The sequence below is a fragment of the Apaloderma vittatum genome, unplaced genomic scaffold (genome assembly GCF_000703405.1).
Source record: "Apaloderma vittatum isolate BGI_N311 unplaced genomic scaffold, ASM70340v1 scaffold32490, whole genome shotgun sequence".
In the NCBI taxonomy this organism is placed as follows: Eukaryota; Metazoa; Chordata; class Aves; order Trogoniformes; family Trogonidae; genus Apaloderma; species Apaloderma vittatum.
Window position 1 is genome coordinate 6,657 of NW_009695619.1, and position 25,566 is coordinate 32,222.

Below are 25,566 nucleotides of genomic sequence, written 5' to 3' on the forward strand. Positions count from 1 at the left end.
AAATCCTAAACAGGTAAAGGATTTATGCACCACTCAAATAGGTTAGTTCATCTTGGATTTGTTCAGAGGATTTATTGGTGCCACAGGATGTTGATTTTTTTGCAGCTTACACAGCTTGCTGCCTTCCGGTCCCAGTTTGTACATCCGCTGGGGTTCAGAATACGCCTGCGGGTGACATTAGCTTGGCTTGGTTTTTTGATACACATTTTCCAAAGGCTAGACATATTCACAGTCTGGTGCTTCTGAGCTGTATTCAGAGGAAAATACCCCACTCCAGTTAGTCTGACAACTCAATATCAGAGTCCTCTGATTTGACTTTGGCAAGTTCTTCGTGCACCTCCCTCACCATAAGAATCCGTGTTAACATGATGTCCAAGGTTCCCGGGTCTATTGGCAACGTGGAATACCACAGGGGGCTATTGGGCACGCAGGAGCGCTCGGGCTGCAGGTAAAACACGTCGCTTCTGTGCTTCACGCTTTCAGAACTGGCAACGTAAAGAAAGGAAGAGCACGTTACGGGACAGCAGCATGGGCAGCCCTGCTCGTAACCATGGGAAGGGAAGGAGAAACAGCAAAGAAAATCCAAGTTACATGGAGCTGGCAGCTCTCTAAGTTGAACAGCGTAATTCCAATCTTTCTGTTAGGGACTTGGTTTCACCCTTTCCGGGTAGGGAACAGGGAAGTTGTTTGCAGGCCACTTCCCATTACTTGCTTATAAAGAAACAAAGGAAATTAGAGCAACTTCCTTACAGATGTGGTTCACCAGTCGCAGTACCGGACAATTCCTGGCACTAGCACCTTGCTCTGTTGCCAGAACGCAGCTGGCATTCAGCCTCTGGATGAAACTGCTCGCACTATTCCAGAATTGCTCTGCGCTCTGGCACAGGGCATGTTCAAGAGCTAGCAAAACTAAATCCGAGCTTGCCTGCAGAAAAGTCAACTCTGAGGCAGCTTTCAGGCTCTGGTGGGAAGACACAAAGCTCTTGAGAGCAACAATCCCTCCCACCTGACTTCGGAATATTCACATTACAACAGCAAAGTGGGTTTTTACTGCTTCTTGCACCACTGCAGGGGCTCAGCTATGATTTATAATGAGAAGCACAAAAATGTTTTCCCAGCCCAAGGACAGCTAAAAGCTTCTAATGACATGCAAGTGAAGACAAGGAAGGTAAGAAGAGGGAGACAAAGAGTCAGCACAGCTGCTAGGCCTGCCTTTGCCTAAGTAACGGGACTGTTTGCTGTAAGCTCAGTAGGTGCATTTGTGAGGGTGATTTATTTGAGTTTTAGCTGACACTAACGAGATGCTGTTTCATTTTGCACTTGTGTTTTCTTTGAAAAGAAAAGAACATCATATTCCACCTGCTCAGTGATACAACTGAAGTCTCTGTATAAACAGGAGAGACAAAATGATTTATGTCTATGTCCTTGCTACATAGTCTCATTTCTAACTCCCAAATACAAGCCAATCTCACACTTGGCAGGCAAAAGCTATCAGCAGCTTTACCTAATTCTCCCTTTTCCTACATGATGTCAGGGCGTTAGTTACAACCCTCCCAAAAGAAGGCTCCTGTACGGACACTCGGGGAGGTGAGGATGCCGTGGTCGCTGCAGTAACGCCTCCTGCTCACATTTCCACCCTGCGGATGTTCTCTTGACCCAACACCAGTAACGAACACCAGGTGTTGCTGAGTCTAACAGCAGTGCTGGTGCTAGAAGTCCTAGCAGGATGGTTCCACTCACGCTGAGGGACCAGGAACTGGAGAAGAGCTCAGAGCCCAGGCACAAAAACCGCCTGTTCTGGTCTCCACACGGATCAGAACTCAAGTTCTGTCACTTACCATTTTGATAAGTAAAACTCATAAAGTCGGACTGGACACCGCAGGGGATTATCCGCGTTTTCAGCCATTTCCACTGCCGTTGGAATCTCCTCATCTTCACCGCGTTTCCTTTTGCCTACAGATAATTTATCTGGATACACAAAAATGTCATCGCAGAAGGTCAGTGAAAACCAGCCCCAGTCCCACAGGAACACACTGCCTGAACTGCCACATACAACACGCGGGAGCCATTAGCTGAAGAAGCTAACAGGGGCAAAGACTTCCCTTTTCCAAATATAAAAAAATAACGTGAACAAAAACGTGTCCTTCTTTGCCTCTGAGGTCAGGAGGACAGTCCCTGCTCACGTACAAGTCCCCAGCTTCATCTCAACTGCTGTGGGGTTGCCTTGTTTGCTCACTGCACAGACCTAGGATAAACTGGGAATTCCAAGGGTACAAAGGCTCTGGGCCTCAAGAATATGCAGTCCTGAAAAAAGGACTTCAGAAAAGGGCTTGAACTCATGCAGTAGTTAATAAAAGTTTATGCAAGCCTAGCGTCTTACAAAAGACTGCTAAACAAATTTGCAGGCAAATCACAGAATCCTAACATGATGCCTTTTTTGCAAGTTTATACTGGATGCCCTGGCTCTCGCAGAATTTCTCTTTAGGCCTTACTAGAGTGAAAAAATTTTGAAAATGTACAGGACAAGAGCATATTCATCACTCTGCCTCCTGCATAACACTTCTCCCCGGTCCTCCTTCAAAAAGAAAAGGAGCAGACACGACCAATAGGATTGCCAACGCTCCGATGATCACAAAGCACTCACTCACCTGATTCTACCTCTTGTTTTTGAAAGGGTGGGAAAAAACGTAAATATGTCATCTTAGTATTATACTTCAGAGTTCGGGTGCGCCTCATAACATGGGCAAAGGATAGCTTCAGGTGCTCACTGACATTCTTTAGTTGGAAGTATTTGGTGTTGAAGAACAGAAGCGTGTTCAACAGAACAATAGGGGAATATGCACCCAGTTGCTTACACTCCCACAAGTGCTCCTCTTCAATGCGTGAGAACATATAACCTGCAAGCAACGGGCAAAGAGAAAAGAAGAGAGTTATTTACACAATTCTAGGGCTGTCCCCATGTTCAGGTACAACTGAACAGCTTTTACAGGCCGTGTCTAATCTAGCAGATCTTCAGAGTTTTCCCAAAGCAATGAGAACATCACACGTGGGCAGGGCGCGAAGGCAGAAACAAGTCAAATTAAGTCGGCAGATTTTGCCAGAGACACACACGAGTCCTCTTTCAGAGAACCTTCTATATTAATGAACTGCCCAGCAGGTCAAATTCAGACCTATCGTAAGCAATTGTAAATCCAATAAAACTGAGAACGCTGCATGCACAAATGTAAGAGAGCACGGAGAACCAAGCTGTGAACAGCAGGATCTTCCAGCACCTGAAGAATGGAGAGAAGGATATAGAGAAATATTGCAGACGCCAGCAGCGCCCCAGTAAGTGCTGATTTCACTGTGCTAAAGCACAGTCAGCCAACTGCAAAAACATTTCCTTGCTAAGATGTGGAGCATGAGTTTGAAACGTACACAAATAGCCCACTGTGATTACCGCAAGTCAGTTAGGAAAAGCAGAAACAGGGGCTTGTGAGAGATTTGTTGTGAAAAAACACCACCGGACGCAGCAGTCTATAGGTAATTGGATTGTTTCTGTGTTAAATAAAAGGTTCATTTTCTACTTGAAAAGCTGGGCATGGCTACACACAGAGAGTTGCCAACATCACTCAAGTTTCGCTGATACTCTGCAAAAGATGTCGCATCCTAACACGGCTGGTGCCCGGCTTTATAAACTGCATGGTCATACCTGAAGATCAATTAAAAACACCTGCAGAATTTGGGAACTCTTAATTTGGAAGTAACTGACGTGGGAAGAACTCGGGATTGAGGAGTCAAGATTCCAATCATTTCCTCATGTGACCCTCAGGTTTATCAGAAGGAGAATTTCCGGTACCAATAGGGAAATACCAGTGCACTGGCACACAGGATTCCTAGTAACTCATCTCAATCACTATACACAACTCTGGCTACCTGCATTCAGGAAAAAAATAGCTAAAACTTGAGGGAGGAGAAGCAGCAGCACGATGACTACTGGAATAGGAAGCCTTTCTTTCAAAGGGCTGATCAGAGGCAAACACATATTTAAGTGTCATCTCTAACTGGTAGAGACAGACACAACATCCACGACGCCGCTCTACCACAGGAGAAAGAGGGGACTAATGCCAACACCTCAGATCACATTCTTCTTCATGGCACGGAGAAAATACTAATTCATAACACGGCTTAGTCATGCAGCTACACAAAACAAAATAATTGTCCTACCATTTGGAAGAATTGTAGGTTCCCAGATTTTCAAAAGTTTTGTAAGTTCAATCATAAACCTGGAATAGGGCTCGGTAAAAATGTTATCTATTCTACCATTCTCAAACAGGTACTACAAGAGAAAAAAAAGGAAGACATACAGTTTGTGATTATATAACATTGCAGAGAAGATACAGGACATCAGATTCTTTTCCTTTCTTATGTCCCAGTGTCTTATGGACTGAAACACCTGGCTGAAATCTTCAATAAGACATCGGATCAAATTTTCTGCAGGGACTGGGACCTTCTCAGTATGAAATGAGAGATCTAGGCAAGAATTATTGCTAATATTCCAAGCTCTAATTGCTAATATTCCAAGTTTTCTGAAAAATCATCATCCTCTAAGTGTTAGATATTCTTGAAAAAAATCTGCCTACAAACCCCAGAAGAGTTATTGGTATTTCTGTGTTGAAAAAAACCTTCACAATAGCTACAGGCCAATGCTAGGCTGCTCGACTTACAGCATCAAAGTAAAAGTCCCTTAAACTCTTGTCAAGCAGCAGCCAAGAAAAGTTTTCTACAAGTCAGGAGTGTGTATCAATAAATAAGTCAAAACTGGAACACATAAAAATTGCTTACACTCCTAGATCTCACCAATGGCACGTTAAATTTTAACTCTTTCTATGGTTTCTTCAAGCTTAGCCAGGAAAAAAAAAAAAGAAAATTCCATAGCTTCTCAAATGACAGGTTTCACATTAGAAGTACCTTTTGATTTCTTATCTCCAAATGAGTGTTTAAAGAAAGGAACAAGCAGGCTATTCTAAAAAATGCCCCTGGCAGAAACACACTGAATATTGAGTTTTAAACAGAAGTTAATACTATACCAGGTTTGTACCGCAATAGGTTCAAGGCAGGGAGCGAAGCAGGTAGCAAGGACTTACTAGATTACTCTCAGCATCCATTAATTACAATGCAACTATTCCCACTGTGTTTTTTCTGTGAAAATTGTCAACACGACAGGTATCTGTCTGACAGGACAGACTGAAGGAGCTCAGGCTTTGCTGGGTAACCCCTTCCATGTAAACTGGCACATTAGAAGAGCACCGTGCAACTGTTTTAGATCATAACGCAAATGTTTCTGAGGAGCGAATGAAAAAGGATCAAAAAGCTACTAAATCTTTTGCTACCTAGGTAGAAGGATTTGTATCTAGGTAAAAACACCTGGCCCTGCACGCCACATTGCTCCCAAGTATGGAAGAAGCCTGTTCACTCTGATCATACAAAGGTCCAGACGAATTACTCACGTATGGGACTAAGGCAGACTAAGAATAAAGCACAAAACCAGTTACTGTCTTCCCTCCTCTACAAAAACCAAGCGGCTACATGAGATTACAGATACAAAGCACGAATAACGAGAGCAAGTTTTGGCTGTTCTCAGCACTAGCCTCATTCCCCGAGTTACCTGCTGAATTCCAAGGCACAAGTATAAGATGCTGTCAGGATCATATTTTTCTCCATTTGGTCTCCGCACCTCTTGAATAAACTGGCACAAGCCAAAACTCAGCTCAGCGAAAGTGCATGAGAGAATGTCCTCCTTGAGCTTCACAGGACGAACTGTGGCCAAGAAAATTATTAGAAAAATTAACTTAATTCAGCAGATTAAATCTTCATACTTTACTTCTTATTTGTGACTAAGCAGGAACCGTCCTGGGCTGGGAAGGGAGTGGCCAGTTTCCTGAACTGGCTGTAATATTTGCTTCCTCAGCCACAAGAAGAAAACACAGTAACTCGTGTGCTTACTCGTGTGATTACAAATCCCAGCTGTTCTCATGTAATGGTAACTTAAATTCCCTGCTGACTCGGAAAATTTGCCCACAAAACTCTCAGTGCAAGTATGTAAAACAGATTTGACATCAGAAAAATGGGGAGTTGGGCACTGCCAAACCCAAGGATTGCTGTGCTTTTGTAAAAACCCAACCAAACAGCAAAATAATCCATAGTTACAAAACCAAACAAAAGTGACATTGACATTGTTATTGTTATCTGTCACTCTGGGGAAGCACAATTCACGCTTTTTAAATTTTCAGGCAGGGTGTGGCACAGAATGGGTAGACTTTTGGGAGGTTTCTTTCCAGCTGTGAAGCTTAGAAACAAGGTGTTATGATTTTAATGTTGCAGCACAACATTTTTTTACAGCAGTTATGCTGACAAGCAAATACTCTGTGACTGGGGTAGCTACAGATGCAAAAGATGGGGCCAAGCTGGTGTCTTCAACTTAGAATTATGGGCTGACAACAGTCAGTAAAGGCCCTGCAGCTGCATAAAGCACCTCTCCTACAAATGACGAATTGCTACCTGCAAATGAATGCAGAGTGGAGGCTAAAACACTACAATTTCTCATGTCTGATACTTTAGAGCCTGTTTTAACAGGTAGGAGACCAACTAAGAATGTAAAGCTCTGCTTTTTAAATGGATGAAAAGACGTAAAATCACACTCCAGAAAATCTTTTCTTCACTCATGGATATTTCAAAAAACTCACTAATATCTAACCCAAAATTCAATCTGAACGCTGTTTCAGCTAAGTACTTCTGTTGCCACTGAGAGAGAAAAAAATTACCTGAAAACTTCAGGTCCCCTTGTTCCTCCTGTGCATTTTTCCATTGGACCCAGTTTTTCCAGGCGTTTACCCCGTACATGTATTTTAGGGTCATCCCCGAAACAGAACATCCCGGGTAAGAGCCCTGCATCAGATTCCGGGGCTCTACAGAAACTACAGACTTCTTCCGTCCCTACAGGCACACAAACAAATCAAAACAAATCAACACTTCATAAGCTCTTCCTCTATGGATGCTTAACTTGACATCACATAGAAAGGCCATTATGCTGACACGGTAACAAAATCCCACTCTCGTGACAGAATCTGAGTGGATATACACGTATTTCTGATACGTGGACAAACACTAGCTGCATTTTACAGAAAAGCTGCAATAAAATAAAGTAATTCTCATTGTGATGAATGTGCACAGAAAAATATGCCTCTCTAGCGACAGAATAGAAGATTTATTCTGTCCTGTACTTTATTACACTACTTAAAAGACATATCGTTTGGAGCTTTTTTAAATGCTACGTATTTTAAAATGTTCTGCACTAAAAAGAGCATTTACCCGACCTACTTGCAGAGGGTGAGGAAAGGAAATCTTATCTCACACAGCAGAACAGGAAATAACATGCAGCATAGTTAAATCGAATTAGCATTTTCACCCCGGAGCAGTATTGTTTTTCTTCAGAGAAGAAACACTCACATCACGGTACTACTTCAAACACAAGGAACTTGTGTTCCAGAAGTACTTTCTTACCCGTCTTTTTGGCTGAGGGAAGCCATCTCTGTGTCTCCGTCTCGCTCGCGAACGTGAGTGTAAACCCAGTCCTTTACTGAGAGGGTCAAATGAGTCTGGAGTCAAACCAACACCATGAAGAGTTTAATTACACGATTTAACATCCCAGGCAGAAGTGTCACCTAGATACCTCACAGCTGGCAATCACACCTGTGTATTCAAATAATGCTTTACCTTTGAATAATGAGGCAATCTATGTACCTCTGTATAAAGAAAGTAAACTCTCGGAAGAGGAAAAAAGCTTCCCCCCGCCAACCAGTGGCTGTGCTTATCCAGGGGAACTTCTGTTCTTCTGCATCGCTCAGGGATGACCGCTAGGGACACAGGAGCGATGCATTCGAAGGAGGCCAGCAGGGGTACCTGCTACTCCCGTCTGGGGTTCTGCAGAACGCTGTCTTTAGAGATAGCAGTAATATTTTAAGAACAGTAATTTTAGGGAAGCTTTAAATACTCAGGTTTACTACAGAAAGCCACGTACCCTTCATAAGCAGGCTGCTGGTACAACGCTTACTCGGAAAATTGCGCGTACTTTCACACAACAATGCGTTTTTCTTCGCGTTATACCAACCTGATGGAAAATCTGCCTCCAGGTCCTGTTCCACATCACTTTTGGAGAACTGCTTCAGTTCCGGGTCTGGCTCCGGCAGGGCGTTTGATCGTAAGGCGTAGTGATTTAACTCCTCCTCCCAGCTGTGGGGAGTGGACACTGCTTCCGATTCCAGATCTCCACTGTAAGTGCTGCCTTGGTCTGTAACGAGAGTGATGAGATACATCGAGTGCACACAAAGAGGGGAGTTTGCAAGAAAAGATCCGACAGGAATAAAACTCTTTTGCGAAAAAAATTCTAACTAACCTTTCTCAAATATCTTGGGGTCCAGGAAGAGCTCATGCTCAGATGTTTGAGAGCCTTTAGAAAAAGAAGGAAATTGGTATCTACAAATCACTTACAGTACAGAACTAATACAAAATACTTTGAACACCAGAAGACTATATATTAGGCCATAATACTAACACACACGATGCATCTCCTCCACTAGTGCTCTCCTCAGAGCTTTCTGCCCTGGTCATGCTGTTATAGGGGAAACTGAAATGCAGAACTAACCCATGCTTGCTTTTCCAAACATTTCCATCCCACCATGCTTGTTATTTGAGCCATTTGTAGACAAGCAAGATATTTTGTTCATTTCTTTTCAGCTTGCTCCACTTTTGTCACACGGGACGATCACTATCCAACACGCTCTAATCCTTGTCACCCTCCAAGAATCCACCATAAAAAACCTGACAGGAGAACATTCTTGTAAAGCAGCTGCTCTGTCTTCTTGATTTTGCCTCTTTCTGCTAATGCATGATGCACTGATCTGGAGATTACTACCTCTAGTGATCTGTTGCTGTCCACAAAATTCAAATCAGCCCCTAGAATCAGGGAAAGGGAATGCAAAGACATTCAAACCACCTCAGCATGTAACCCGGGTTCCACGCTAAGCACAGACCCACTGAATGGGGACTGACAAACCTCTGCAAAATCACAAAAGCTTCGGAAAGGTGCAAACTACAACCAGCACCTTAGACAGGAACTATGGAGGGAGAGTAAATTACAAGAAGATACGTTTTCAAACAAAGACTAGAATATCGCACACAGAGGCAAAATTAGTCCCAAATACACAGTTCAGCTGAATCCCCAGAAGGCTGCCCATTTTAAATCAGTAAGTAATCTAAGTTGCTACAACATGACATAAGCATTACAGTCCTGTCTAGGATGGCACTTTACCTGCACGAACATTTTCACCGTGGAAAATAAATGTTGGCAAGACAACAGGACTGTTTCACTTGGCACGCGTACTCGGGAGGCAGCCAGAACACGCCCTACATCTCTTTCTCTATTTTCCCTGATGAAAACCTCTCCACCTCACTGCATTTAGTTTCCTTTTAAAAACCACCACATACCACCATGAGAGTTTGTTTTTTCTTTCTCCTCATCTTCTGCAATCATTTCTGCCATTTGTATGAGATCAGCTTCAAACGGATTTGTGGGAATCTTTTCCTTGATATCCTGAATAGTTTCAATAATCTTATCAGCGTTATCCAGGGTGGTTGGGAAGAGCATGGGAACTGGTACCTGTGGCACACATGAAAAATATTAGAGCACATTTAGGGGTGAAAGGAAACAGCAAACACAAGAAGGCAATTCTTCTCATTTAATTTTAGGACTAGTAAATTTAATTTCACAGTAACTCCAGACTTGACAACTTGTTTCACTTCTGCAATAACCTCACAAACCGGTAGTTTTGTGCGATGATGCTTAACCAAACATGATGTGGTAACGAAAGAAATGGCTTCAAGGCCTCCAAATACCACTTGCATGACTAGTCCTGAGGCCCAATGACACTGACCCGTGTCCCGTTCAGAAACAAGAGCGTGAACTGCCGCGTAACTTACTGGTACTGGCATCCCAAGTGGGACTGGTGTGTACTGAGTGTAGAGGTGAAGGGGCACAGGCACAAACACTGGGACAGGAACAGGTACCACAACGATCCGGGGTTGAATTTCTTCTTCTTCTGTTAGATCAAAAACAGAACAACCCAAAAACTGGTTAACCATACGACTAGCCAGTACACTCTGGAGTGTCCAGGATGACTGCTTGGACATCTGCTCGTAACTCAGAGCTCACAGTACCACGTCTCGGTTCACAGGCATTTTGCACTCTTTTGCACTCCAGCACTGCTGTAATGAGGATCAATACTACAGTTTGGAAATAAACAGCGCTGTGACTAGATATAGGAGTGTTGGAAGGGAAGAGAGTGGAAAAAAGTATTAATATTTTTATAAAGGGGGTAGGAGATGAGATACACACCTGTCTGGCACTCTTTGTTTTGCGTGTGAGGTTTGCATGAGGTGGCCTTAGTCTGTGTGATTGGCTTGCACAATAACGCTTTGTTTTTTAGAAGCCTCGGTGGCTGTGACGGTGGCAGCTTTAGGGCATCTGTCTGAGTGCTAGCCTGTTTGAAAAATACAGGTGAGAGCAGTCAGTACTGGTTTGAAGGATATCACACGATTAGTATTTGTTCTCTACTACGGGAGGCTGAACAATTTAAAACTCTCCTTGCTGATAAAAACTACTGCAAAACCAGCTTGCAGTATTTGGTGCTTTCTGGTCTTCAATTTATTTTAATCAAACAACAGGCTTTTTCTTTTAATGTTTACAGGACAAATCTGCGTGAATGTTTGTTTTCTTTAGTCAAATAACCTCCATAAACTTTTGATCTTGCAATCTTCCTGATGGCAAAGCTATAAAGAGGAATTATGTTAAAATACTTTTGATGACTTGAAGTCTGGCAGACACAAATACACAAAAAACTTAGTAAACTGATGTGAAACCAGGGCCAAAAAGGTAGCCTTGAGTACAGAAGCCATACATGAATTACTTGAGAATTACAGCCAGCTCAAGAGCTATGACCTGACAAACTTTGTCTTGAAACATCTAATCAATCAGTGGCCACTATTCGTTTTTTAAAAAAGCATCTGCAAGTTGGGTGAATTTTAAATCCCAACCACAACCAGGAAAAGTAGTTACAAAATGACGGTGCAAAGTTCTTGGATACTTTACTTGTTATTGACACAATCTGGGCTAAAGTGAGAAAAAGAGTCTCTCATAAAACTTACGTCTCCTATTATTTTTGCTGTCACAGTAGGGACTGCACCTGTGAAGGAAAAAAACATACAATAGCCTGTGTACTTATCATCAGGGACCATAACCCACGCTCTGCTAAGGTCACGGAAAAGAATTCCCAGCAAACTTCATTCCCCGGTGTATGTACATAAATCGAAGTCATCATTTATACCCAGGTAAAGGAAGGACAAAACTGTGACCATATGCACGGATGTGAAGTGTAATGAAGAAGCAGTTGTTGTCCTCAGTGGAAAAGATCCTGAACAAATACAAATGTTCAGGAATAGAGATTTAAAAATACAGGCTTCAAATTCAGCATTCTTACCCTGTAAAACGTTGTTGGAGTTCACTGTCGGCTGGGCAGCGGGGGTGCTTGCAAGGGACACCACGTTTGCTATGACAGGGGTCGAGTCCTTTCGCAGAGAAGGGGGGCCTGTCGAGGACGCTGGGGCCATGGAAAGGTTTGCTGGACAGAGCGAACAGAAGAAAACTAAAATAAGCAAGGAGGTAATTTCTAAAGCAGCATTTCTGAAACAACACCCACCCTCCCGATTCGTGTCCAAATGACAAAGGCTGCCGCAGGAGAAGGGAACGCAGGTGTCAAACTCTCCCTGTGAGAGCACCAGTCGTTATCACACTGCCAGGAATTCCTACATTTCATCAAAAACGTTCTGAGGCACTCCACCTTCCTGGCACCCCCCAGTTCAGAGAGGTGCCTGGAGACCAGTTTAGCAAAGGCCGAAGGCGCAGGCAGGCTTTGGGAGAAGCAGGCCCGCCGGGCGTTCCGCTGTCCTTACAAACGGCCAAACGGAGCGACACACGAGGGATGCCGCGGGCTTTAGGTATGGCCTGGAAGTATGAAGTCACTTCTATATTGCTCTTCATCAGGGAAAACAGCTCCCACCAACGGAAGCAGCAGATGTGCACAAAGCTGAAGAGCTGAGCAGGGGCTGGCACAAACTATAAACTTGCCGTTAATATTCTTTATCGCTGCTGGGTACCTCACTGTCGCAGTCACCATCACTCAGTGGGAGATTATGCCCCTCTTTAGGATCAGTGCTATTTCTGCCCTTTGTTTCGCTTCCTCTTTCTGTCTTTGTGGGCCTTTCTTCCTTTCTTCCCTCTGCATTTCATTCCCTACAGAAACTCACAGTTCCTATTCCTGTGGGCTTCACTCCCACCCTCCTTCCCATTCCATCTGCTAAAATAACGAGAAAGGAAAGAGCTCCAGGGCACACAGATCTTGACACTGATACTTCAAGAATCGACACTTAATGACACAGAAAAGGTAACTTCTTCATACGCCTACAGACTATACGGAACTTTCTACTTTAAGTGCATCTATGGAAGTCTGTATTTACATAAATTAACTGTACCTTGTTAAATGAACATGAACATTCTGCCCTGTCTGGCTGCATGTTATCGAGTACGGGAGACAGGCTGGGTATTTAACAGGTATCAGTACATTTCACCCCAACAAAAGGGGACTTTATTTCATAAAAGTGATTGAAAAGCAAGTGCTTCTGTCTCATCTTCTTTAAAATCACAATCTGAGTTTGGCATATGAAGCAATCTCATTTCGTACCTGCAGAAGTCTGAATCTGTCTGAAGCAAAGATACACCTAAACCGGAGCCCATTCAATGGCAATGGGCAAGCCTCCCAGTAAATGACATTAATAAAGTTCACTGAATCTAGTTTCCAGACACATGTTCACATCATTACCACGCACACTGAAAGACAACAGTGTTCCCAGTCTGTTGTACCTGTGCTGTTAGGGGGTGGAGGGTCAGAAACGCTTTGCTGATTACAGAAGAACAGAATACAAAGTAGATTGCAAAAATGCTTGATCTCCCCTTGCCACTTCATGGACTCGCTGAGTTTCCCTTGTCTCTTACAACCGTCGCACTTTGCCATCTAGGAAAACAGAGCGAGGGAGAAACTAAACACACTTGTAAAGGGCAACAGGTATAAAAACCTCTTTCACCCTGCTCAGCAAACGTACAGAAACGTACAGAAATCTGTAAGGGTGCCTCTTTTTTGCAGTAGAGCACAAAGCAGCAGAACATTCAGTGTCGGTCTTGTCACAACCCGTATCAGGTTTTCTCTATATAGAAAACTGGTACTCAACAGTTAAGAAGGATTTACTCATCTCTCACAGATACTCAGTATCTTGCCCAGACACAGAAGCCCGGTGCAGGCAGCTCAGTCAGCTCCTAACATACCAAAGTTCTCGTGCTAACAACTTCACACTCTGGAGGACGCTGCGTGAGAATAATGCGTACCTGGTAATATAAAACTGTGAATTTAGACATGCACTCCTCTGAGCAAAATTCCTCCATCTTCCCCCCAAAGTGATGCTGGACCAGTTTGGGAGAAGCCTGTAAACAGTAGCTGCACATTTTACAGTGGCTTCCCCAGCGCTTAGCCAAGTCATGTTTGTAGAGCAGTTTACAACCTAAAAGAAGAGAAAATAGAAAAAAAAAATACACACAAAAAATCCTTCAACATCAAAATGACATTTGCTTGGCATTTCTAGTTCTTGTGTTTAGCTATGTCTGTAATGATTTGTTAAAACAAACCATTAAAATGTAAAGTGTAAACAAAGTTCCCTGTTTCTAAACCTAACCCCCAATTTTCTAATCTAGAAAGATTCGGTTTTCCTTTGTATCACCAATAATTTTAAGGAAAACACTTTCAACCTGGTTTGTCTGAGATGCAGTCTTGCCCCTTCTTACCTTCACTACAGAAGGGTTTATCTATGCCTGAGAATCGCACCGTCTCCTTGATAATCTTCTCAATTTTGCAGTATTCACACATTGCCATTACACTGCTCCGCTTCTTATACTCATCGCAGCAGATCTTCCCACAGAACTGGAACATTTTCCCCTGCAACACAGCCAGAACGTTTTGGCTTCCATGTTTTACATTCTAGGCAACACCTTTTAATTGTTAATAAAACCTCAGGAGTGTACTTATGACCTCAAATATCAACAACAGACAGCACTAGCAAATAAATCTCCCCGTTTAGCTTTATAACGCAGCACAATTTTCTGCAGAAAGCCCTCACCGATGTGCTTTGTCCTGGAACTAAAAGGATCACCTCTGCGACCAAGAATCTGATACGTGCTTACCTAGCCAGGCAATTAGAGGGTTTAGGTGTTTTGGGAGGTTTTTTTTCCTCTGGTTTTAAGATCAAAGAGCTAATGCCAGTATTCATTTTGATAATGGTTAGAGGATACTAAAATCAGTCCCAAATTCCTCTGCAGCAGGTCCTAGTAAGCAACAGAGCAGTACGGACAGACCACTGCACACAAGCTACAATTTCTTGAGTTTCTGTTGAGAAACACGAGCTTGAAAAGCCCTGATCTCCATTACCTTGTAGTCAAGCAGTTCTGGTTTGGTTGCAAACAATCTTTTACAGTGCTGACACCTGAGTTTTACAACAGGGCGGGCAAAAGTGACTTGCTGGGACTGGGCAGCGAGCCTCTGCAGACCAGCGGCAGGCGGACAAGCTGTGGGACGCAGCCGAGGCGGTGCCCCCCGCCGACACCGTCGCCCCCGAGGGAATGCTCACGATGACTTGACCTTGCGACAGAGGAACCACCGAGGAGTTTGTTGCTGCAGGCTTGTTGAACAAATTCTGCAGGGAAGCAAAGTGAGGAACCGACTTCATTTCATAGAATTGCATATTTGACCCGACGTCCCAGATATTTATGCCATCAATTTAATATTCTGTTAATTCGGCCAAGAAGAAATCTTAGATGTCCCACCTGGAAAGCTACTACACAATTGTAGCTGCAAAAATTGCGTATGCTCCCATCTGACATAGCCAAGTGATACTGAGGGTTTGAGGAAGTTTTACAGCTGTTGCACTGAACTTGAACACCTGAGAGTGAAACGGAGAAGAAAAAGGGGTTTATGCGACGTTGGGTTGTATTGCAGATAATTTTGCACTGTGCATACAAAACCAGGGCATCGGAACAACAAGCCAAGATACACAGAGAAGCCCAAGATGAAGTTTCTGCACATTCAGAAGCAGACACTGCAGCTGCGGTGCCTGTTGCTTGCCAGATCCTTTAATTAATCTCCCAGCATCCCTAGGATGTCAGTAAGCATTTTTCTATTTCACAAGAAAAAGAGCTGAGAATACGTTTACCCAGCTCAACACAAGATTAGGCAGAGGTACATAAGCGAGAACAAGGGGCAGAGTGGTCACGGTGGTGGCAGGGAATACGTCCACAGAAGTGGATTTGTCCAGCTGGGAAATCCACCGGCTGCACTTGCGAGAGCAGAAAATCGATGGAGGTTTATCATCACGTTTAAGGTCTCTAAAAACAGAGCTGCAATGGCTGTACTGTCACTATGGGGTTTTCCTATGGTAGAAAGTCTCCAGGTTCCCATCCCTTTAGAAAAAAAAAGCCACTTCACACCCTCCCAGCAAAACCCCAACAGCCTTAACCTTCAAAACAAATGAAGTCTGAATACAAGCTACGTGAAATGATGCTTCTAAAGAAGTAAATGTCACTATTGGGTTTTCCTATGGTAGAAAGTCCCCAGGTTCCCATCCCTTTAGAAAAAAAAAGTCACTTCACACCCTCCCAGCAAAAACCCCACCAGCCTTAACCTTCAAAACAAATGAAGTCTGAATACAAGCTACGTGAAATGATGCTTCTAAAGAAGTAAAGGATGAACTTGCCTGAAGAAGTAACCATTTTCACTCTGTAGGCTGACAAGCAGTTAACAGAGCAAAAGAGTTCCGTTTTTCCCAAGGTATTTGTGCTCTCGATCATCTCGGCTGAAGACCTCAAAGATTTACACAGTGTGCAAGGTGTGATTTTAGCTGACTTCTGTGGAAACACAGAAACCCGTCACTCATTTGAAACGTACTAGTTCATTAACCTGGAAATTAACAGTCAACATAGAGAATGTGTATAAAAAGAATAAATTAAAAAAAAAACCCCAAAAATGTGTGACTGCCAGTCAGAATCTCTGTGACAACTGAGTTGAATGCTGTTTAAAAACCAATAAAAACCAGGTTAGACCTAACCTTGTAAGCGCGAGTGCACTGTATTTCCAGGAAGACTAACACATATGGGGGTTGGATGTGAGGTGAAAAAACAGCAGGAAATCCCTCTCCTTTCCAGCTTATTCAATTTAATATCCAGATTTGATTCAGAGGACAACTAATGTTGTAGGTAATTTTCTGGATGAAATACTTTAACTAGATTTATTCTTTTTTTAAAATTCATTAGGCCCTTCTTGGCCTAACTGTCCTGAATAACGGGGCAACGGAGTCAAGTCACAAAATGAAGTTACGGCATCTTATCTGAGGGCAATTTTTCCAGAAGTAATTGCATTAAAACAAGCCAGCCAAAAATAACTGAGCTATTATAACGAATTAAGTTTCTCTCCACTGCTTAGCTCTCTAAGAGGCCCCATTCTAATAAAAATTAAAATACTGAAAGTTTTTAAATTAAAATTATCAACTAATCATTACTTTTCCTCTCCACTTAATTCAAATGCTACAATTTCATAGAGAATACTGGAACAGGGAGCATCTCAAAGGCTGGAAAAAGTCCCGGTGGACTGCAGTGGAGCGGTCCCACTGTGTCTCCTCTCCCACGGAACACGCTGGTAGCCAGGTCAGTGGTGAGGGCAAGAGAACAACGTGTTTGGGCTAAGATTGAACACTAAATGGCAAAAGGAGTTATCTTAGGCCAGGAGAGACACCGAAATAATCAGCTAATGGATTGAGTGTTTCTCAAAATGCCCAGAAATCTAATCAAAGGCATATTTTTGCTATTCTGTCAAAGCACACCTGCTTGTAGGCCGTCACACACGTTGAACTGCAGAACTTTTTGGACTGTCCCTCTATCTGGAGCACGTGGCACTGGCCAGAGCCGCTGTAGCAGTACCCCCCGCAGTTCTCACAGCAGTTCATGGTCAAGTTGTTGGCCGAGCGGAACTTGGAGAAGCAGGCATCGCTGCAGAGCTTGTGCACAACGTTCTGGTAATTGACCTCGTGCCTAATCTGGAAGAAAAGAAAGAAGATACAACAGGGATAGAAAGGAGAGGGACGCTCCCCTCTGAGACAGCGCGTTGTCCTGATCTACAGGAAATTCAAAGGAAAAAGAAGCCTGCGGTTACCACTGCGTTCTTCTGGCACATGCTGCACTTGGTGGAGATGCTGTTGGTGTGAATAGTAACAACAGGTTTCCTTTTCAGTTCATACGTAGAAAGACAAGACTGGCTGCAGAAATCCTTACTGGAGTTGGTATTGTCAAACTGGGCAGTGATTACGTCCTTTGGATTTAGAATGTCTCTATGGAAAAAAGAAAAACACACAAACAAAGCGATGAAGAATTAATGTTGGCTTCGTGTCGACTCGCTGTCTTTTCTGCAGACTGAACGTTTTCTAGATTCATTTAATTCAAATCTTTTCTTTTTGCTGATCTAAGTGCCTGACTTCATTTTTCTTTTCCTGTTAGGAAAATAGTTAGAAAGTGCAGTTCCTCAGTAGGTATTGTGAAACACTTTGTTCCTGCACTTAGGAGTGGTCTACAATTACAACAAGCTGTATCCCTAAATCTTTTCGAAAGGAACTGGGAAAAGAGAACTGGTTTGTGTAGTCTTTAAAAAAAATAAATTAGAAAGCACGGTATGTGGAATAATGCCCTTTAACAATGAGAATACCAATCCTAACGGGGCAGGGGAAAAAATCCAGAAAAAACACCAAAAGTCCACAATTTCTAATCATCACGTAATTCAGTCCCAAACGCTCTGACCAGTATTGCAACTTCCCACCTCTTATCTCCCATCTACAGTTTTGTCTATTTGTCGCTGGATTTAACAAACTGAACTTTCTCCTTATCTCTCCTCTCTTTTGAAGCACTCGTTCAAAGAAAAGCTTCAAAGCTCTTAAGCCAAAAAACTAGGAGGAAATATTTATGTAATTTTCTCCCTTGTCTTGCCAGAGGTAAACCATTTTTCAACAGAATAAATACAAATTGCAGCCGAGACTGCTAAACTTTATCACAAGGTCTTTTCGCGCTGAGATAACGAGCGAAAAGAATAATTAATTGAAGTCTCCAGTGAAAGTTCACATGAGACCTTGTAAAACCAAAAGTAACAAATCTGTTCCTGAAGAAATGATGAACAAAGCAGCATTCCTTCTGCAAAGTAACTTTCATAACTAAAAACAATACATATGAATAATCCTCCTCTAAAAGCAGACCGTAACACAATCGATCTGCAAAGTTACTTATTTGCCTCAAGTTAATGGTCTAGAACACGAGATCTTAAAGCACCAGCCACAAAAGGTCTCCTTTTGCTAATTTGGACATAAGAACACAAGTGAACACTGAATTTTTAATAATTAAAATGGGTTTTAGAGTTGGAGATTCAGGCCTGTGTTTCCAACAGGAAAACTGTTAGAAAATTCTATTTCCAGGTAGTCTTCAAAAGCAAACCTTGCCTTTCCGCTCTGGGCCCAGGCAGCAAGTAACTGAGTTGGGTGCTGAAACCTCAGCTATCTAGAAAACCTCAATTCTTCATACATTTAATTTCTCTACACCTTATGAAAGCAGCAGTGACATATTTTGAAGAGCTAAGACCGACAGAAATCTAAGCTCACAGAATGGAGCCAGCTTGAAAAGTTTTTTCTTTTATTTTAGAATTGGAGGAAATATCCTGCCTCAACCATATTGATTTAGCCATGGTTTATTTCATTTTAATCCATGTTTTATTTAACTTTAGTGATCTGGTAAATTTCTTTTCCATCTAGAAGAAATAATACATAAAATATTTTTTAAAATGTACTTCTGCTGCTGGTTTTGAGAGCACAACGACATTTTAGAACAGCAGGGAAGCGTAGTTCACCTTTTGAAACAGAGTTTTTCATATTTGGCTCGGTTTAATCAAAAGCAGACAAGATGCACACGTCCCAACAGGGGCTGCTACATCCATGCGCACGCAGATCCCAATTAATGAAACGGAACCGAAAGCAGAGAGACCAACTAACAAGTCACAGGATCGGCCACGGTGTTTGGAAGGGAAGTGTAACAGAAGCAGGAGCTACAGACACGGCGTGTGGCGCAGCAAGAGAACCGACGTCGTTCATTATCTGCCTGAATACCAATTCTGACTACAACAAATAAATACACCGGCCTACTTTGAGCAGCTGGAGCAGGTTTTCTTGGTAGAAGCTGGTGGGCGAGAAGCTGGAACAGTGTATCCAGTGAGGCACAGTGTGGAGCAGAAGAGCTGGGTCGAGCCTTTCCTCTGGTACGCCGTTTGCCCCTTCTGCAGGATTTTCTTACAGCCAGAACAGGAAACCCGAACAGCTGTGGCTGGAACTGAAGGGAGCATTTTACTCATGCCAGAGGATGCCACAGCAGGCTGGAAACCTGATGACAGCTGTGGAGCTAAAAAAAACCCAAAAATACAAACACAGAGAAAACATAGAGTAACCGTTAGAGACGTGTTACACATAATTCACTTCTGTGCAGGGGGCGAGCACAAAGCTTAGGACTTCATTCGGGTTGTCAGGGTCTAAGGGGGGATTAAACAGCAGCTGAACTCGCCATAAATACACGCCCTGTGCTGGTTTTCTGCATGGTACATTGTTTTGACTACTCTTAAGAGGGAGAATGCATTTTTAACATCTCTTTCACATTCAATTTCCCTTTGCCTCAAAAATACAACCAATTTTCAAACTCTGAATTTCATTGTCTCTAAAACAAACTATTTTTGTCTTCCTACTGGGGTCAAACATAGCAAACGAAACATAGAATAAACTGCAATACTATGTGCAAAAGCGATATATTTCACACATTTAAACAAAGTTAGTCTTGGCCTATTTCTTACCAAGAGGACTGCCACTGACTGAAAATACAGCACTGATTTTCAGCTCCCCTTCCTGAGTTTTTGGCTGTTGGCCGTACTCCTAAAACAAAGGAGAAGGAAAAGGAGAACAAATACACACATGTAATAACAGGTTGCATGATTTTCCATTTCTTATAACGCTCTACTGAATCTCGAGGAAGACTAAGCCTGCTCCAAAGGCTGGCTTTACGGATGCTGCTCTGAGAGTGCCGCGCACAGAACCTGCTCGGGGGTTCACAGCAAACTCCGACCGAGCGTGCGGGGCAGAAACGGGACAGCACGGCTGCCTGGGGCGTTCCCCTTCCAGCTGTACCCCAAGGCACCTCGGAATTCGGCCTCACAAAGCTCACGGGAAGGCTCCGCTTTCCTCTCACACCAGCATTCCTTCTGCAAACACTCTGCCCCTTCTCTGTCACAGGACATGACAATGAAACAGAGACTGGGGCCGAGCTGCTGAGAAGCCTTCTGGGGGGAGCCAAGCGCCTTGGAGAGGCCGAAGGGGAAGCTTTGCCAGAGCCTCACTCAGCCCGGCTGCAGCGAGAGGGGAATAACCTCACGCTTTGGAGAGGACAAGAAAATCCCGGCAGGCAGCTGCTGGGGGACCAGCCGACAGGCTGTGAATGACTTGCGTGCTCCACGGCAGCTCTTCGTGCCTGGACACCGTGCTGCCTGCCCGCGCTCTCCCCAGAAATCGGAACCATAAAGCAGCTTGCAACACTCTGCATGTAAATCTTAATAGGCTGAAAAGCATAATCTCTTGGAACTACAGAGATGATAAGATTTAACCTACTTACAGTCATCTGAGAGCAGGGAGGGCGTGATGTCATGTTCTGACTGAGCTAAACTCACAGCTGCTGGCTGGCTGCCAGGTAAGCCAAGGCACAACCACTACTACAGAGGCCGTGAACTGCTCCCTCAGCTTAAGCCATCTCCCAAAATCACACATAACATCCACAAAACACATGCTTAAACAATTTTTTTTTCTATACTAAGACAACCAAACTATATCTCAGCAGGTTTCCCAGCAGAACAGGCAATGGTATTCATTCATTAGGTGAACCTTCAGACTGAAACATTCAAATCCCAAGCAAGAGAAGCTTTTAAGCTGTGTACGGGCAGGATGTGACGATGGGTTTTAAAGCACCATGTTTTTTCTAACATTACGATTTAAAAACTAGTTATTTGCAGAAATACATTTTCTTAAGCATTTTAATTGCAGTTCTTTCCTCAGCCAAGACTACTAAGAGAAATGGAGGCAAATCCTGACATCAACTGTGCATGACCAAGCATTTTAACAGTGTCAAAAGCCAAGAACTTGCAGCTCCAACTATCGGTTACAGCAAGAAATGCTCTAATCTTTCAGGATGCATGAAAAAAACCAACCCCAAAACAACCCTCCCACATTAATTCCAATCTAAAGCAAAACAAAATGAAACTTCATCAGTTCTCATACTTTTCCAGTGTCAGGCAGAGTTGATAATTACAGGATTTTACTCCGGAAATTAGTATTTTGAAGAACACGATATTTGACATTTAAATTCTTCAAGTCTTCACTTTTACTTAGTATCTCTGATAACCACAGACATCTTGTATTGCTTTCCACAAAAATCCACACAGCAGATGCCATCTTGGGAGGACAAAAGAACAGACAGATTTAACTAATCTACCCGTGGTTTGACATCATATACGCTTCAGGAAAACCAAACCCAAACAACCTCACAGCCCCTGAACCAGTCAGAAGGGCACTGAAAGCTGAACAGTTCCAAATATTAGTTCACTTCTTTATTTTATACTTCTTAGTTTACTTCTCTTATTTTATTAAGCCAAAAAGTGTCATGAGAAAAGAAGAAAAAATGTCGGGAAGACAGTCGCAGAGGCAAGAGGAGGTGCAGCAGAAGCACACGGAACGATGCCAGAGAGACCAAGACCACCAGCACCCCCGTGTTGATGCGAGCGGGATGAATCCGCTCGGGAAGCTCTGCACACCTTTAACTGCACGTAAGCTTCGGCTTGTAACCCAAGTATTAGCAGAGAGGACTCAGGAATTGCAACTCAGATCATTTCCCTGGTGCCACACGGCAAGCCAGCGGCAAAGAGAGCTCAGAGAGCTCAGCAATCCTTGCTCCAGCACAATCCATAGGTCAGACTTTCTCCAGTTTGCAATTATTGAACTTTAACCTGTATCATCACAGAAAACCTTCAGTCTCAAACGAGAAAGTCACGTAAAGACATGCTTAAATTGACTTCACGGACATGTACGTATTTAAATATTTCGCTAAGGTAAGACCTCTAAGTCTTAATTCAAAACAAGAACAACCAACGAACCGCTGTGCTCGCACAGGTAACCTTGAGGAGGGTGGCAGAGGGAACAGCACTGTTGTAACTTCACGTCTCCAGCTGTGACTGCTCACCAAGTACTCAGGAAAACGTGATTTACATTTTATTTCCTAGTGACACTGAGGGGAGATAAAGTGTCTACATTGCCATAGATTTAATAATCAAAGTTTTACAGCACTTTGCTCTGTCTCTAACTGAAAACCAAAACATTTTCAGTGACACAGTAACACGACATCAAAAAATCGGGGGTTTGGGTTTCATGGTAGTAAAAGAGGGGAAAAAACCTTCTACTAAACTACGTTCTTCAAGTTAAATTTCGCTCAAAAACGAAATAAATGCTGAATTTACGTCCAGCTTATGCGGTCAGCTGTCAGACCAAAATGAGAAATGCAATGGGAAACTTACCTCGGAATTATCAGGTTCATCTTTAATTTTGTCTAATAGTCCCTGCTGTGGGGCCATAGCTTTATCATATTCGTCATCCAAAGGCTCCTCCTTAATTCTAATACTTGGTGCAAAGGAATTCCCCAGCTCTTGTCCAATAGATTCCTTACTAGAAAATAGGTAGCTAGACTCCTGAAACAATAATATGAAAAAGAATTCACCCTCCTGCATCTGCCATTCGGAGTTGGGCTGCTGCCAGGGGGAGTTTCTGCTGCAGACCAAGAGAAATGGGTCCTGCCACTGGAAGGTGGGAGAAATGCTGGGCAGCACCCGCTGCCTCTGCCTCCCTGCAGCACCCTCCGTCATCCCACCCCCAATCCTCTCCACTCCTCTGGACAAAGCAGAAGCCACCCAGCTCGCTAAGTCGCTTCTCGGGAGGGGCATTCGGCTGCTGGGGCAGCGGCTCCTGTCGAATTGGCTGTTCCCTGTCTCAGCTGGAAAAAAGGCAGCAGGTCAAGTGGATGCATCCAAGTCTAGGTTCGGCTCGCCGGTCAGTCAGACCATGCTGACCGTGGAAGTGGCTAGCGAAAGAATCCTCAATCCCAAGAGAGGGTCAGCAAAATCTTAAGAAATTACAGGCACTGTTTAAGCAGCAAAGATGGCTAAGAGTCAGAAGATCAGATTTCTTGACACTCAAATTTACACTCAAATAAAAAATGCGTATCTTCGAATTATTCCAGTATATTGCTGCACTCACAAAAGTGTTTGAAAGATCTATAGCTTACCCTGAAGTTAGTTTCTGGAGTTTGTGGCGCTAACTGCGTCCGTAATGTTTCTTCTACTTGATTATGAACTGAGGAAAACATATACATTAAATATAAATGAATACAGATTCCAATGCATTTCCTTTAAAACTATCTAGAGTTTCATGCTGATCCCCAACCCCACAGTCCGACAGCACCTCAGAAGTATTAAACCACTCCCTTTCTCCTCCCTGCAAACACGATGGGAACTTAAAAGACAACTGACATTTTTTATTATTCTATCGGGTCATTATTCTCCCATTCCAGCAAAATGGTTGTAAAATTCTGAGGCAAATTGTTCATTCAGAATTTTCTACACCCCAGTGGGTTCTGAGCTTTCCCATGTTTCAACAGCTAAATCAGAAAATATTTTCAGAGCAACAACTTTGATCTTTTTCTTTGCTGTTCCTGTCTTTTGCTTTTGCCCCTCTCCTCAGGAAACAGCAGCTTGTGCTTTTTCAGCACGCATCTTTAAAAACTCTGCATTTGCCTGGATACTGGATGCTGCCTATGAGCATCTACTGCTGCTGTCTGCCTTACTGACTACTCCGAGGCTGCCCAGCTTTCAGCCACAACCTGTAACTGTGGCTGTTTACAATTTTCTGAAATCTGCCTTTTGTGCAGAAACAGCCTTCACTTGATTTCTACCTGGAGGTAAAAGCTAAGAGACATCTTTAACTCTTCTTCATTTTAAAAACCATCTGTATTGCTTCTTTATCATTTGTGCAACCTAGAAGCACTGATTTTAAGATGCTGTTACTAAACATAAGAAGTTTAAATATCAGAACTGTAAGCTGTGAATCTGAACAAGTAGCCAGGAGGCTCTCACTTGTTGGTCTACCCTCTCTCCATCCAGTCTTCTGAATAAAATTAAATCCCATGTTCCAGCCCGGTTATTCTGAACTCCTTCATTCACTGTCCTACTGTAACTTTCAGAGCTTGGGAAGCCAAACCCAAGTTCGTGGGCAGCAGGACTGGCGACTGTCAGGCTCTCTTGAATGAGAAATGGATTACAGGCATCTCTGGTTCTGTGTTGGCTGGACACAGCCCAAGACACAAGCATCTGAGGAAGAAGGAGAGCAGCCTCCCAGGGAAAGCAGACCTCGGGTTATTCTCTGGCTCACTTCCTGCAGACACTAAGACAATCCCAGGACACCTTTCTGTGATGCTACTAGCAAATGCCTACTGCTTTAAACAGGTGTGCATTACTGAATGCTGGCCACCGACTTCAGCTAAACCTCAGCAGTTTTCCTTCTGTGGAGTTCCAAGGTCTATAAAAAAAGCAGCAAGAAAAAACCAAAAGGCAGCTTGAATTGTCCCCCAGCGTGGGTTGGTAAACCACAACAACAAAGGATATGTCGAGGCTTGGAAACAAGCTGCAAAGAACGAGACCTCCCCGAACGCTGCCAGGTCCTTCTACCAATCCTAGTCCTAATACCCAGTTCGCTGTGCTTCTGGGTTCTTTATAAAATGCTTCCCCACATGCAGCTCTGCACATTCTCCTCAACATGATGACGTTTATAATAACTAGCTCTACTGCTAATTTCTGTCTAGTTCTTCCTTCCTCGCTGCTGGGTAGCCAGGTCTACGATGTCAACAGTTACCTGCTTTGTCAAGAAAACTGCTTTTCAATCTAGAATCCATATCTTTAGGGATTTTTTCCAACCGTTTTTCACGTTCTTGAAAATGTCCTTCTCTATTCTTGTCCTTTGCTGAAAAAGTCTCTTTGCCATTATCTCTTGTTATGCTAAAATCTTTCCGAAGGGATTTAAGTACAGGACCCTGCTCAAATGGTGATGTGAGATCCTTTTGGACTGCATTCTGAATTTGAATTTCTTTTTCACTGTCCAATTCATGTTCTGTGACTCTCTTGCCCTCTTCCAGATGGTCTTCATCATGAATCGCTGAAG

General features: G+C 43.2%; 1 protein-coding gene across 1 annotated transcript in view; it reads right to left on the reverse strand.

The window, feature by feature from the left end:
* LOC104275853 (zinc finger MYM-type protein 4-like) overlaps positions 1–25,566 on the reverse strand; it is a 25,807-nt gene continuing 241 nt past the window's right edge. Inside the window, 28 exon segments of the mRNA XM_009871918.1 lie at positions 1–485; positions 1,839–1,968; positions 2,649–2,897; positions 4,207–4,318; positions 5,648–5,799; positions 6,804–6,975; positions 7,543–7,637; positions 8,150–8,329; positions 8,435–8,488; positions 9,526–9,697; positions 10,018–10,136; positions 10,433–10,577; positions 11,242–11,279; positions 11,574–11,714; positions 13,013–13,163; positions 13,532–13,704; positions 13,985–14,135; positions 14,625–14,751; positions 14,753–14,889; positions 15,020–15,135; positions 15,946–16,096; positions 17,068–17,280; positions 17,397–17,571; positions 19,420–19,672; positions 20,115–20,193; positions 22,875–23,045; positions 23,639–23,706; positions 25,261–25,566. The exon segment at positions 25,261–25,566 is cut by the window's right edge and continues 241 nt beyond it. Coding sequence (XP_009870220.1) covers positions 278–485; positions 1,839–1,968; positions 2,649–2,897; positions 4,207–4,318; positions 5,648–5,799; positions 6,804–6,975; positions 7,543–7,637; positions 8,150–8,329; positions 8,435–8,488; positions 9,526–9,697; positions 10,018–10,136; positions 10,433–10,577; positions 11,242–11,279; positions 11,574–11,714; positions 13,013–13,163; positions 13,532–13,704; positions 13,985–14,135; positions 14,625–14,751; positions 14,753–14,889; positions 15,020–15,135; positions 15,946–16,096; positions 17,068–17,280; positions 17,397–17,571; positions 19,420–19,672; positions 20,115–20,193; positions 22,875–23,045; positions 23,639–23,706; positions 25,261–25,566 — 4,238 coding nt within the window. The 3' untranslated portion in view covers positions 1–277.